This window comes from Antedon mediterranea, chromosome 2 (assembly GCF_964355755.1).
Source record: "Antedon mediterranea chromosome 2, ecAntMedi1.1, whole genome shotgun sequence".
Lineage (NCBI taxonomy): Eukaryota > Metazoa > Echinodermata > Crinoidea > Comatulida > Antedonidae > Antedon > Antedon mediterranea.
The window spans coordinates 14,278,499-14,291,735 of NC_092671.1; the positions used below are offsets into that span (position 1 = coordinate 14,278,499).

The 13,237-nt window shown below is 31.2% G+C and overlaps 2 protein-coding genes across 4 annotated transcripts in view; one reads left to right on the forward strand and one right to left on the reverse strand.

The window, feature by feature from the left end:
- The window catches only part of LOC140040495 (retinoic acid receptor alpha-like), a 49,049-nt gene extending 38,551 nt beyond the window's left edge, over positions 1-10,498 (forward strand). For 2 of the 3 annotated variants that reach the window (XM_072086480.1, XM_072086481.1), the window contains 5 exons: positions 2,599-2,712; positions 5,984-6,163; positions 6,364-6,568; positions 6,963-7,121; positions 7,679-10,498. In XM_072086480.1, the coding sequence (XP_071942581.1) occupies positions 2,599-2,712; positions 5,984-6,163; positions 6,364-6,568; positions 6,963-7,121; positions 7,679-7,773 (753 nt within the window). In that variant the 3' untranslated portion in view covers positions 7,774-10,498. The remainder of the gene's footprint in view (positions 1-2,598; positions 2,713-5,983; positions 6,164-6,363; positions 6,569-6,962; positions 7,122-7,678) is intronic. The other variant, XM_072086482.1, reaches the window with a different exon arrangement.
- Positions 10,499-10,789: 291 nt separating this feature from the next.
- On the reverse strand, positions 10,790-13,215 carry LOC140040497 (dynein axonemal assembly factor 19-like). Its single transcript, XM_072086483.1, has 4 exons — positions 13,119-13,215; positions 12,432-12,584; positions 12,170-12,320; positions 10,790-11,776 (listed from the first exon to the last, which is right to left on the reverse strand). The coding sequence occupies exons 2-4, from the start codon at positions 12,578-12,580 to the stop codon at positions 11,387-11,389; spliced, it is 690 nt and encodes a 229-aa protein (XP_071942584.1). The 5' UTR covers positions 12,581-12,584; positions 13,119-13,215; the 3' UTR covers positions 10,790-11,386.
- Positions 13,216-13,237: the final 22 nt, after the last annotated feature.

Here is a 13,237-nt window from a genome sequence, read left to right on the forward strand (position 1 = left end):
GATGATGATGATTTCTGTTAATGGTGCTCATAATAATTTTCATGGTGAGGTTGATGACAATGGGTCTGTTTCTGCTGAAAAAATCAAAATAATCGATTTTTTCCATTCACCGCAAACCACAAAAATAATCGCGTTGCAATTGAAAATTGCTACGACTTTAACCGGTTATTCAGGTAATCGGTTTTTAAAATCACGCCATCATTTCCCCACAGCGCAGTTCAAGTTATGGAAGGCCGATGAGAGTTGGTTTGTTTACATCCTATCGCTGCCTAAAACTCTCACATTAAATTAAAAATTACTCTTACCTAAAGCTATATTATTTGTAAAATAAACATCTAGGCCTATTACCGTACCACATACAACAGAATAATGATGATGTTATATTAATAAGGACACGTCGGCGAGAAAAGTTTGTTTCGCCATTCGTTGGTTCTACTACCTTCGGCCTGCTAGGCCTATAATAGGCTATATATAATAATGTCTACCGAAACAATTCAACAGGCCTTAGAAAGGACATGTAAAACATCGTTAGCCTGGACTGGTGGGATGTAACGGTGTACTTGTAACACAGAATCCTGGAGTCTCTCGGTATAATTCTCCCCCACAAAATAATAAAAATAAAAAAATTTTAACATTTGATTGTTATAATTCGGTCTACTACATACATCGCGATCGTTGTTTTGCTGATCGTCGTCGATATCGCGCATTTCAACAGCATGCTTTGTGACGTGACGTGAATGAGTTTGTCATACTCTAGAGGTCAAAGTGGGGTCAATAATCGCTGTTTGTGTTGCAGCTCAAAACTGCTCCGCAATAATCGGTTAAAACAAAAAATAATCGATTAAAACACGCAATGGATTGAGTGTTTTTAATCGGTTATTTTTAATCGGTTATTTTATTTTGCGCCGTTTCTGCTGCCCAAAAATAATCGATTAAAAAAATAAACGGTTAGTAATCGATTATTTCTGCTCAGCAGAAACAGGCCCAATGATGTGAGAATGTTGTTGTAGATGTTACCTTTTTGTTTATGCTTAGTCTATGTAGTCTATACATTTAATAATTCATTTTTCATCATCATACAAAATATCTCAGCATAATTTTTACTAGTTTAATATTATACACACAACATGTAATTTAATTAGATATTAATGTTCATTTCTGCTTCTTAACTTCTTTGTTCATTTATTTTCTGTTGTTTACATTTTACCGTTTTATCGTGCTGCTTGTTAAATCATCTTGTTTGTAGTTTTGGAAACCAATACCTGTAGGATTTAGGAAGAGTTTCCCTTTTGTTCAGTCTCAATTTACTTTCTGATCGTGCTCACAATTTCTGTCTATGTTGTTCTTTGTACTTTTCTTGGTAAATCTCTGATCACTTTACTAACACCACTATTAATGCAAAACTATTAATTTTATTGTTAAGTTGTTGTTTTGTTTAATGTTATTCTGTAGAGTCCTTTATTTCTGTATGACCTTAATTAGATTGAGTGTGGGGATTGGGAAGTAACAGCCTCATTGAGCAAAGTCACCGTTCTCGGTTTGATAAATTCACTTTTACCTTCAAGTCGGTGTTTACATTAATTAATATAGATAAAATTCTTCGTTATATATTTTATACTTATAATTTAGGAAGGAAAGAATTTCTGAATTATGATCTAGACTTTGAAATGACAGCCACCTTATTAAATGAATGCAACAAACAAAACAAAAACTACAGTTTACATGTACAGTTTCAAAATAAATGCAGAAAAATGGACTCTACAGAACTCTTTTGAATTAATTTATTTATTCGACTTCTCACTAACTCGGTTAGTGAAGGATCTGGACCAACAGGTGGTAAACACCTCTAAAACGGTCCAGTCCCAATTTGCACAGTGGCTGTGTGTGACAGTGGCTATGTTTGTGTGGACTAGTACACCGGGGTAACCCCCTACTCGTCTCGAAAGATGTACTAGGTTCTTTAAAGTGCGCATGAGCTATGTGTACACTGGACCTACGGTTTGTAGTCCTTATCCGAGAAGACTCGTTCTACCACCAGAACCATGGAGCGAGTGAGCTTCGAACCCTTGCCGATGTTATGGCTACGTAATTACGGTTCCACTGTCTTAACCGCTAGGTTAAAAAAAAAATACCGGTAATATAATTTAAAATGATATAATTAAATCTTCACAACAACATTAAACTGAATCAATTTCATACATTCCTAGATACTTAATGTTATCAATGTTATAGTCATGTCACTACTGTAATATATATATTGGTTGGTTAATATATATGATAATAATATAATTGTGATCTATTTTGTTGGTCTTCTTCAAATTTAAGATCACTTTTTGTTTAGTTTATGTTTATACATTTGATTAAAAAAGGTTTATTTCAGGACGTTGCTTTGTTCTAAACTAATGGGAAGTCTTAATTTTATATGTCTCTTAAGGAAGATCAACATATATACTTAGAGCAATAAATAATTATAGCTATAATATGCACTTTGCTGGTTGAAAGAAATATTAATAGTCGTAATTTTATAGTACTGCTCTGGCTAATGATTATATCACTCCTAATACCAAATGTATTTGTTGCTTTTGTTTTTTCTCACAGACGTCCAACTTGAATAATCCATGCTCGCAACAAGTCCCCCAAAGCACTTCTTTAGGGTTAGCTGGTGAACCATGTAGTGTCGAAAGTGGTGGTGGTGGTGTTAATGATCAGAAGGTGATGGATGCAGGCATTTGTTAATTACCAAAGCCTTTTAATTAACTTTTTTTAATGAGACTGTTTAACAATGTTCATGTTTCCTTTAACCATGTTTTTGTAATATTAAATAAAAGGATTTTAAGAAAAACACAATATTTATTTATAAAAACATAAAATTATATGAACTGAAATTGCTAAATCAAAAGTAATAAAGCATACATTTTTAGAGAAATTAAAGCGTTTGTAAACAGAGAAATGTTTCTATATATTGAACAATGTAATACTTTGGAAAGAGAAGTAAACAATCTAGAAGATATATGATACAGTATTTATATTTAAAAAAAAAACAAATAAAATTAAATCTTCACAACAACATTAAATTGAATTGATTTCATACATTCCTAGATATTTAAAGTAAAGTAGCTTGAATTTTTTTTTATCTACAGTAAAATGTTTTTTAAAAAAAACCATTCATAAATTAGAATATTATAAGTAAAGTAAATTCCTGAAATAGAAGATTATACTAATGTACTTAAATTATTTTATGCTATTCACTACTTTCATTTCTTTCTTTGAAAAGCATATCTAATAATTCATAAGCCCATATGAATCTTCTATTTGATGGAAACTTTACTAATATTTCTATAAGAAAACATGAACATTTGAAGCTTAAAATTTAGTCTCATGATGCAAAAATCTTTTCTCTCTCTTTCCTTCTTGGCATGCTAAACATGTTTAATTCACACCGCCCAACCACAAGCCTCTTCCTGCTTTACTTGTTGATGAGTAAGCTTGGGTAAGATGGTGTTTTGGGAGTGGTGTTGACTTGCTTTTTGAATAGGATCACATACAAATTATTTTACTGCAATAGTATGATTTTAATAGTTTGTTTCAATGTACAAGCTGTAGGCAGTCACTGCAATGAACATTGTTTATGATTAACTTTGCTAAACAACGGGTTAAAAAGTAAACAAATTGTACTTTACTGCAGTAATTGCAGTAGAATGATTTTTACATGGTACCTAGAGGTGTTTTAACATGGTGGAGATTACTGAAAGCTATAGTCATTTAAGCAAGAAAAGGGTCATACATTGTGAATCTATGTTGACATGGCAAATCATTTTTGTGTTAAAGCATAATATAATTCTTATGCATGTTTAAAGACTTTACCATCTTCAGTCTGAACATATTGTTACACAGTATTTAAAGGCTGTACAATTATAAACTGAATATAGGATTAAAGCCATTTGGATACAAAAACTCAGAACTGTGTTAACAACTTACTTTTTCTTCTGTAGTAATTAAGTGTATTGGTTACATTGTCTCAGACTAAAACTATATATATTCAGAAATGTTTGATAGTGGTATTAATTTTAAGTAACAAATTAATATTAGAAATAGGAATGTTAAGAGTAATTTTAAATTGTGATAAAGAATAGTATTAGTTTTCATCATATACTGTGACTTTTGAGATAAGCGGTTGAAAGGTTCTCCACACCCATGTCTAAATACATACTTTTCCAATTTGATTGTAAACAATTTATTTTCTACATTGTCGAGTCATGGTTGGTTGCAAATCATAATTTGAGTTAAAAAATGAAAAACAAAAATAAGAATTAGAGTGTATAGATGAAATGAAGCAGCCAAATCAAAGGCCCTCAAGTTGTATTGAGCACTTATCTATTCATACATTGAAAGAAATAGACATGACAATAGTACTAAATACACACTGTAGTAGCACTATATTTTTCTGTCACTGACTAACATATATACTATGACTGAATAGCAACCATTTCTCTATTAACTTTAGTATAAATGTTGAAGATATCCTTGTGGATTTACTTAGTTCCTTAGGTCAGTAGAACAGGATGTAGACAAGTCATAATGGAAGTCTATACTGTACATTAATATTTAACCTGACAGGCAAAGATATGAACAATTATGGCTTTTGGACAGATTTGGATAATTTAAAAATATGATCACATACAGTAGAATGTCCTGTTTAGTTCATTGTATTCAACAAGATAATAGGATAGTAATCATGTAAGGCATAGTTATGTACATTGATATGTACACATAGGTCTAGATTCTGATGTCAAACTGACTAATTATGTATACATGTAGTCTGTAGACAAGGATATTTATTAAAATGCCAAGTAAGCATAAACATTCAAGATGAGTAATGGTGACCCTTGACCCCCAAGACCCTTATTTTTCCTTGTTATTGGTTGATAGGCTGGTTGAAATTCAGTGAAAGTTCATTGAATGATAAATTATGATTTTAAAAAGTTCATGCAGTTAGAATTTTGTGAAGGTTGAATTTGTAAGGATATAAAAAAAAAACGTCTAAAAAATGTAATTTATAGTTAATCGGGAATGTAGGTTCACAAATAGCTAGGATGCCATACGGCTAAAGTAGGTTGTAAGGATGTTCATCCTTGTGGGAGTTACATGTACAGCCCCTTCCACACCAAATTTTTGCTTTATTGCAAAACATAAGCCATTCCCCAATATAGATCCGTTCATACGGAAGTTTATATTGTGCCAATTTTACAGTTTTCTGTGTGAAGAAGATTGACAGAATAGTGGGCGCACTTATTTTTCCAATAAAACTAGGTCACCTTAAGGGAAAAAAAGAGGTTACATTTAATAGTTAAAAATGTAATATATAGGTCATGCATCTAATATCAGCAGTATCCCCCATAGGGAATAGAATAATGTTACATGACATACTATATGGCTACTGGATTTATATTGTTGTTTCATGCTGTCTTTGTTGATGGTTGAATATTTGGAGAAGATAGTCCATGTTGAAGATGGTCTATAAGCACTGCTTCTACTCTACTTTATGGAGTAATGCAGTTTAGTTTATTAAGCTCTCTCTACACTATCAAACTCTATGAAATCAAAATAAAAAAAATGTGATGTGCCGATATATGAGCATGATGATGTCATATCACTACCATACTTGGGCACATAACTAGCATATTTTGCCATTTTTTGTCAAACTAGTATGATAGTGTAGACGGAGCTTCAGATCTTTAATTTAACTTTTATTTACATTGTAATTTATGATGGTTAAATTGATATAAAAGTTATGTACTTTTAGTATTTTGTGATTCATAAGTTATATTTTATTTGCATGTTAAGTAATAGTGTTGTGTGATTTTTCTTAATATTTTTAGATACCATCCGATCATTAAAGAAGCTCTTTGCTCTTCATCTAGGCTGCTTTCTGAAAGAAATTCATCTTCAAAAATGTCAATAAACATGTTTTGCTTATTTACAGCCTTCAAAGCCTTCAACATCAAATGGTGAAACCGATTTATCATTATTTCAACATGTTAGTGAAATTTCTTCAAAAGCTATCATCATGGTGGTAGATTTTGCTAAGAAGCTACCTGGTTTCCAAGTACTCACAACTCAAGATCAGATCACACTACTCAAAGCAGCTTGTCTCGAAATCATGGTATGTATCATGGCAACGATGTGCAATAATAGCATTAATGCATGTCATAAAGCAATTTTAATGTTTGCAAAGAAAGTACAAACAGATGTAAATTCAATTATGTACTGGTCTCCCTTCCAATGTGGTTTATGTAATAGTTGTTTTCAAACTACTATTAAATTTTATCATGTAATCTGGTTATATTTTAATTAATTCTTTAGGTTTTAAGAATATGTTCAAGAGTTAATAGTCAAGATGGCAGTGTAACGTTCACGAATGGTCTAAGGTTAACACAAGAGCAATTGAAAAGTGGAGGATTTGGCGCCCTCTTAGATACCATATGCCAGTTTGCTGCCGCATTATCAAAGATGAAAATAGACGAGACGGAAGTTTCATTATTGGGAGCAATTTGTCTGATAAGTTCAGGTATTCAAATGTCTGTTTATTAATCAGTGGACTCTTTTTTCAAGAGTGAAATACTTTATACTTGATATCACAAAGAAGTTGATTTCTTCAGATCCACCCTGTTGCTGGATCCGATACAGGATTGTAATGATGCTACTTGGCGTATTCTATTTGAAAACTATGTGCTTTAAATAAAAGTATTTGAATGGTAGACAATAAATAATGTTAAGCAATTTGTTGAACTTAAAACTTTCTGTTTACCAATTGATCAACGTATCCCAATTGAATATGCCAAATGACTCAAATTGTAAACATTGAATTGTATGAAGAAACATTTTTAGATCGATCTGGTTTGAAAGATCCAATAAAAATAGAGAAAATGCAAGAACCACTTATTTATACTTTTTTGTTTTAGATCGATCTGGTTTGAAAGATCCAATAAAAATAGAGAAAATGCAAGAACCACTACTTGAAGGTCTGCGGTATTATGTACGAAAACGTCGCCCTCTAGAACCACACATATTCGCTAAAATTCTCATGAAGATAACAGATCTTCGAAGCATAAGTGTAAAAAGTAAGTATCTTTTTTAGCCATTAACCAATCAATCAAAGGAAAAATTATAAATGCAAAAAATTAGTTTTACTTTGGGCAATTTATTATCCACAAACCTATCTTATCTGAGTTAATTGAATATTGTATTCTGTAGTTTCAGTTTAAATCATCGTCATCTGCAATAATGAAATATTTATTTATCTTAAGTATGAGTACAAAGTACAAAACAATATTGTTTTCTAAGAAAAGTACTCTTTATTTATCATTCTCACCTCGTCTTTAATTAGACAAATTACATTAAAGCACAAATAATAATTTTTCAAAGGAAAAAAACAAATATTTAGAAATATTTTATGTATACAATAATGACTGATGATCATCATTATTATTTTGTCCTTTAATTCAATTCAATTTATTTCCACAATATAACATAAATTGAATTTGCATATTTGTGTATTTTCAATTCAAAAACAAGAAGTGTGTATGTTCCTAGGCCTAGCTGTATGTAAACAAAACACATCTTATACCAGACCATATTTTATAATTGTACAACTAATGTTTTTAATTTTTATTCTCAGGTGCTGAAAGGGTGTTACACTTGAAGGTTGAAATACCCGCAGAGTTCCCTGCTCTTATAACTGAAATGATCGACCGCAATGATGATGACGATTAGGTTATTAAGAGGTTCAGTAAGCTAAAAACAATGCGAATAACATAATATGAACCCATTGACAAAAACAATAAAAAATACAGCAGTTGAATTTAAATAGTAAACTATGATCAGCGACAAAAATAGTACTGGATTTTGCAAAGAAAAAAAACTATGAAAACTTTCAATGTTAGAAAGCAGTGTACTGCCCTCAGACTTCTGTGAAGGAAGAAACAAAACTAAATTTTATATTTTGATGAATCCAACAACATATTAATGATGGTGATTTATTTTATCCAATTCATTACTGATGTCACAGGATTTAAGCAATTCTCTTATAAATACAATCTGCTTTATTATTATTTATTATTATTATGCCTGTGCACACAAGTTCAAACAAGAACAAAGTATGTATTCATAACTAATATACTGTACTGAATGACATATATCTAGGAATTGTGTAAATCTGTGGGTAAAGTTAATTCAATGTATTTTAATGAAGCCTTAATTTTTAATATTCATGTATACCTAGTTATGAAGCCAAATAGGAAGGTGATGCCAGAAACCTCCTATACAAAAGCATCAACATGTGGCATTCTGGGGTAATTTTTACTTATATATTATATGGAGAATTAAAGATTTGTTTGCAGGCTTCAAGAGGGTGTAAATCAGGGTTATTCACATTATGCAAAATGAATGATACTTTAGATTAAGTTCACAAATTACATAGAATACATATCAAGTCAATATTAATAGGAAACGTGTTTTAATGATAATAATCAATAATATTGAGCATCATATCATATTAGTTCAATCTTAATTTTGTTATCTTGGTGTATTGTAAACTCGTAGGTTCACACTGCACATTTTTTTTTCATTAAATATTTCACTAAGAGAGGATGCAATCCAAAGCATACAATCCATTTTTGAGGAGGGAGGAAAATCGATAAATGGCACCATTAGCTTTGCCATCTTGTATACAGCATCAAGCATCAACTTTCAATTTAAAAATTAATGTATATTTACTTTATCAGCATTCTTTCTCAAGCTCTGTTTACACTATCAACCTTCATGTGACGAAAAAATGTGATGTGCCTGAAAATGGACATGATGATGTCATATCACTACCATATTTGGGTATACCACACTTTTTGCTCAAACTAGTTTGATAGTGTAGATAGAAGTTTATTCCTTTAAAACAAATTTGCATAGAAAAACTAAAAAAGAACATTGATCAAACTTATATATCTTGCCATTATTAAAATTCTAATAGTAAATCATTTTTTTTCCAAAATAGTTGTTACATTAATGAAATTCTTCCTTTCCATTTCCTATACTGATGTTTTTAATGTTTGTGGTCAAGTTATATTTACATGTTTTAAAAAATGATTTTATTTACAATGAAAAATGATTTTATATATATATATATATATTATTTTAGGACACTGTATTGTGTGAGTCTACAAAGAAATATTATTATTGTAATTTTTATGTATTTCTGACAACTGAAATTGTTATTTCTTTATGGAAATTTTGAAGGTACAATCCTAATACAGATTCAAAAAAAGGAGAAAAATTACATATGTCATTCACATAAGTATAAATTTATGTACATAATTGTTGACATAAATTGACATCTTGGCAAATTAATAATTTGTGTTCAAATGCTAATTGCAGTGTCTTGATAATCATATTAGAATGTATATTTTTATTATGCCTGAAATATTAAAGATTGCGTTTTTTTATGTCCTCTTAGAGGAACTGTTTAAAGGAATTATATAACTGCTTTCTTGTAATTGTTTTATTATATAAAATGTTAAGTATAATTGATGAAAGGATGTGTGTTCCATGATGTTGTATCAAGGGGGACTTTAAAGGGGTTTTGTGAATTCAATTCTGTAGGCCTTTATTGTAAAATAAATTATTATTGTTATTACTGTGCAGTAGCCTGATAGTTTGCTATCCTATTCTGTTTGAGAGTTGTTTAAAAAAAAATAATTTCCTTGAAAATTCAATGAAATATAAAACAAGTTATTTAGTTACTATCCTTTTAAGTAAGTATTTTTAATAATGTAATCTTAATAATTTTACAATTTTATCAGTGGTTATAAAGCATTAATACACTGATATACTGAACTATGAATATTTATAGATCATTATTACTATTCATAGATCACTATAAATATTCATGCCCATCATTCTATCGTATGCCATAGTGTATATTATAGAATAAGATAATAAAGACTCGTAAATATTTATAAAGTTTAATTGAAATGGGTTTATTTATATTTGCATATACATTATATATTCTTTCAGCTGACCCGATAGAAGTTTCATCATTGTAAGTTAAAATTTTTAGAAGAAGCATGTTTGCAATGTTGCATATTATTAATTACGACATAAGAGGTATATTATCGTTTCATTTTCAGCATTAATCTGTAAAACAACATGTTTTATTCCGCTGAAAGTCGAAATCACTACAAGACCAGCACAATCAATGCTATACAATATGTTAGTTGTGCCACACAGTTTATGTGACAAGTTCATGCAAGACATTACTATGGCGGAGTAACAATTTGCTATGTTTTACTTTACCCAGACCCTGTAATAGGGTTATCTCATGTTTTAAAAAATCATTATATCTTTGTTTTGTTATGTATTTGAGAACTGAGAAAGAGCTGTAATTCCTGTCGACTATAAACATGTACATATGAAATATAAATTGGGAATTTTGTGGGAGGGGTTAAGATGTGTGTGTGGATGTTGGGTGCTCTTGCGTACGTGTGTGTTTAACATTATTTCTTCGTTTAGAATGAAAGATAAAAACAATTGCGTGTATTCATGTAAAATGTATTTTTGAAAAAAAAGATCTATAAAATAACCATTTTAGAGGGTACTAAATTAAAAATGTTCAGATTGAACATTTATTTGTATACATTGTGGGGCTGTATATTAGCTTATTATGTTAGCATCTGTATGGTCACGCAAAACCAAATAAAACATATCTCAATATATTAAATGATGTTTGTATTGTACTTTTATTATTTTAATTCATTTATGTATCTATGTAGCCAATGTTCCGGGCATTTACGTGATAATGAAAGTATTGATCTCTGCAGGTTCAGATGTGGGAACCATCGACTTCAAATCTTTAAAAGATACAGTAATGAACACGAAACCAAATGTACTTCATGTAAACAAAATGATACTGGAGACGAATACCACTATTTATTTGTTTGCCCTTTACTTGTTCCCATGCGCCAAATATATATTCAAAAGTTATACAAAAAAATTATATCACCCGCCCAAATAGAACCAAAATGCACCAATTACTTAATACCAGATCCAAAAAAAAACTCTAAATTTATTCATGAAATTTTGTATTTGTTTAGTTAGATGTTGCTGTTCGATATATAAATTATTTATGTCTGAAAGTGTTTAGTTATTTTCTTTTTTAAGGTTGAAAGAATGTTCTTTCATACCCTGAAAAGGGTCGCTAAAGAAATAAATCATTGTCATTGTGAGGTGCCATATTCTTCAAAATATTCCAGAGGTCATTATTAAAATGAAAGTTGAAACACTGGATACACTCCTGTCAATGCCCACTGTTTCATTCGCAAGACAAATTGTTTTTGTTTTATTCAACAGATTTCTTGCCATAGATTTTAGTCAATGATTTCAAATCAAAATCTGAACATTTTAACACTGTTTGCAATTTGGCCATTAACTCATCTCGATGCTGTGCCTCTTTCTTGCTTAGAAAATCAATTGATAAACTAAATCGTTTCGTGTTAGACAATTGCTTCAGAATCAGAAATATATCTGTGCAATTCTCTTCTTTAAAATGCATGTTAAAAAGTTTTAGGATTTCTCCTAGTAGACCAAAACTGATTTCATGTTTAATGGTTGAAAACAATTGATCAGCGTCAAACTGTAAAATATAGTTGTATTTTTCTTGTTGATTATCGGCAAGTCTTTTCCATTGTTGCATAAATTCATGACCATCTTTTGGTAAATGTCCAGGTATCTATAATTTAAAAAAATGAAAACGGACAGTAACACAATTTTTTTTTATTCATTCCATTACATATTTATAACTCAGATTTTTTGCAAAATTATCTTCTTTCGGTTGTCTCATGTGCAAAATGGAAAATGGTAACATTAGGCGAACAGTGAACATTCCATAAGGATTATCTCCTCGATCCGCACCTAAAGGGCCTTTCACACCTGTTCCGGCACGGTTCCGGTCCGGCGAATCGAACGCCAATGTTTCGTTTTCACGACGCTCCACGCGGCCAAGCACCAATTGATATGCGCGTAGCCGCGTAAAAACAAAACATTGACGTTCGATTGGATTTCCCGTCGCCGGACCGGAACCGTACGGGAACAGGTGTGAAAGACCCTTTATCCATATTTTTACCTGTAATGGTTGATCAGTTTTACTTTCCAGATTTTGAACATCTTTATCATTTTTATTTACATATGGGTTCCATGGTTGTTGTCTAGGCCGACCGAGTCCTTCTTTGTCACCTTTCTCAAGAGGCTTCAAATGAGATGCAGCAACAATATCCCTGAGAAAAGATAACTTTTTGTTAACATCAAAAAATAATATGGTATTGTAAAATAATTAATGTATTAATTACTAATTTCAAGAAAAAATTAGAAAAATGTTTTACACTAACCTAAACTGTTCATATGTCTCAACACGTTGCTCAACGGCTCGGAACTTAGCATCATTTTCCCTCCAATATTTATTGTGCGCATCAACAGCCAATGATAGTTCCTTTTCAAGCTTCTGAAAGTCTATAGTATCTTCATTGGGGTCTGCCATGGTTCTTCAGAAACAAAAAGCCTTATTTAGTAAAAAGCCTTCTTGCCAGACAAGGTACACTAAGTAAGGCTAAGTAAAGGCCTATATTGTTTCAATAAATTTTTTAATATTTATAATATAAAGTCAAAACACCAGTATAAAAACGGGTAGTACATACAGTATGGCGTACCGTAAGCTGCAAACACACTGGATTATAGTGCTGAAATCAGCGATGTCCAGTCATTATTCTGAAGATTCTGAAGTATGCAATGTAGGTCTCTAAAACAAGGCTAGCCTAGGTGGCTTTATGTATATTGTGTAGGCTAAACTCCTAGTGTAGGTCTACCTAGGCTAACTAGCCTAGCTAGAAAGGTAGTGGTGGTAGGCTACTAGGCCTACTAGGCCAGGCCTAGGAGACTAGATAGAGGCCTTTTTTTAGGGTTCTCCTTTTTTTAGTACTGTCCTCAGTCATACTCATAGGATAGGCCTAGTAGCCTACCTAGGTAGAGAGTAGGAGGCCAATAACTGTACAATAAAATAAACATAACATAAAAATTACCTTTATATTTGTTATATTTAAAAAACTGATGTTATGTTATTTTGTTTTTGGTGTCTGTTGTTACGGACGCTCCGATCTTTCTGTTTATGATGGCCGCCGACTGCTGATATGCTTGAATG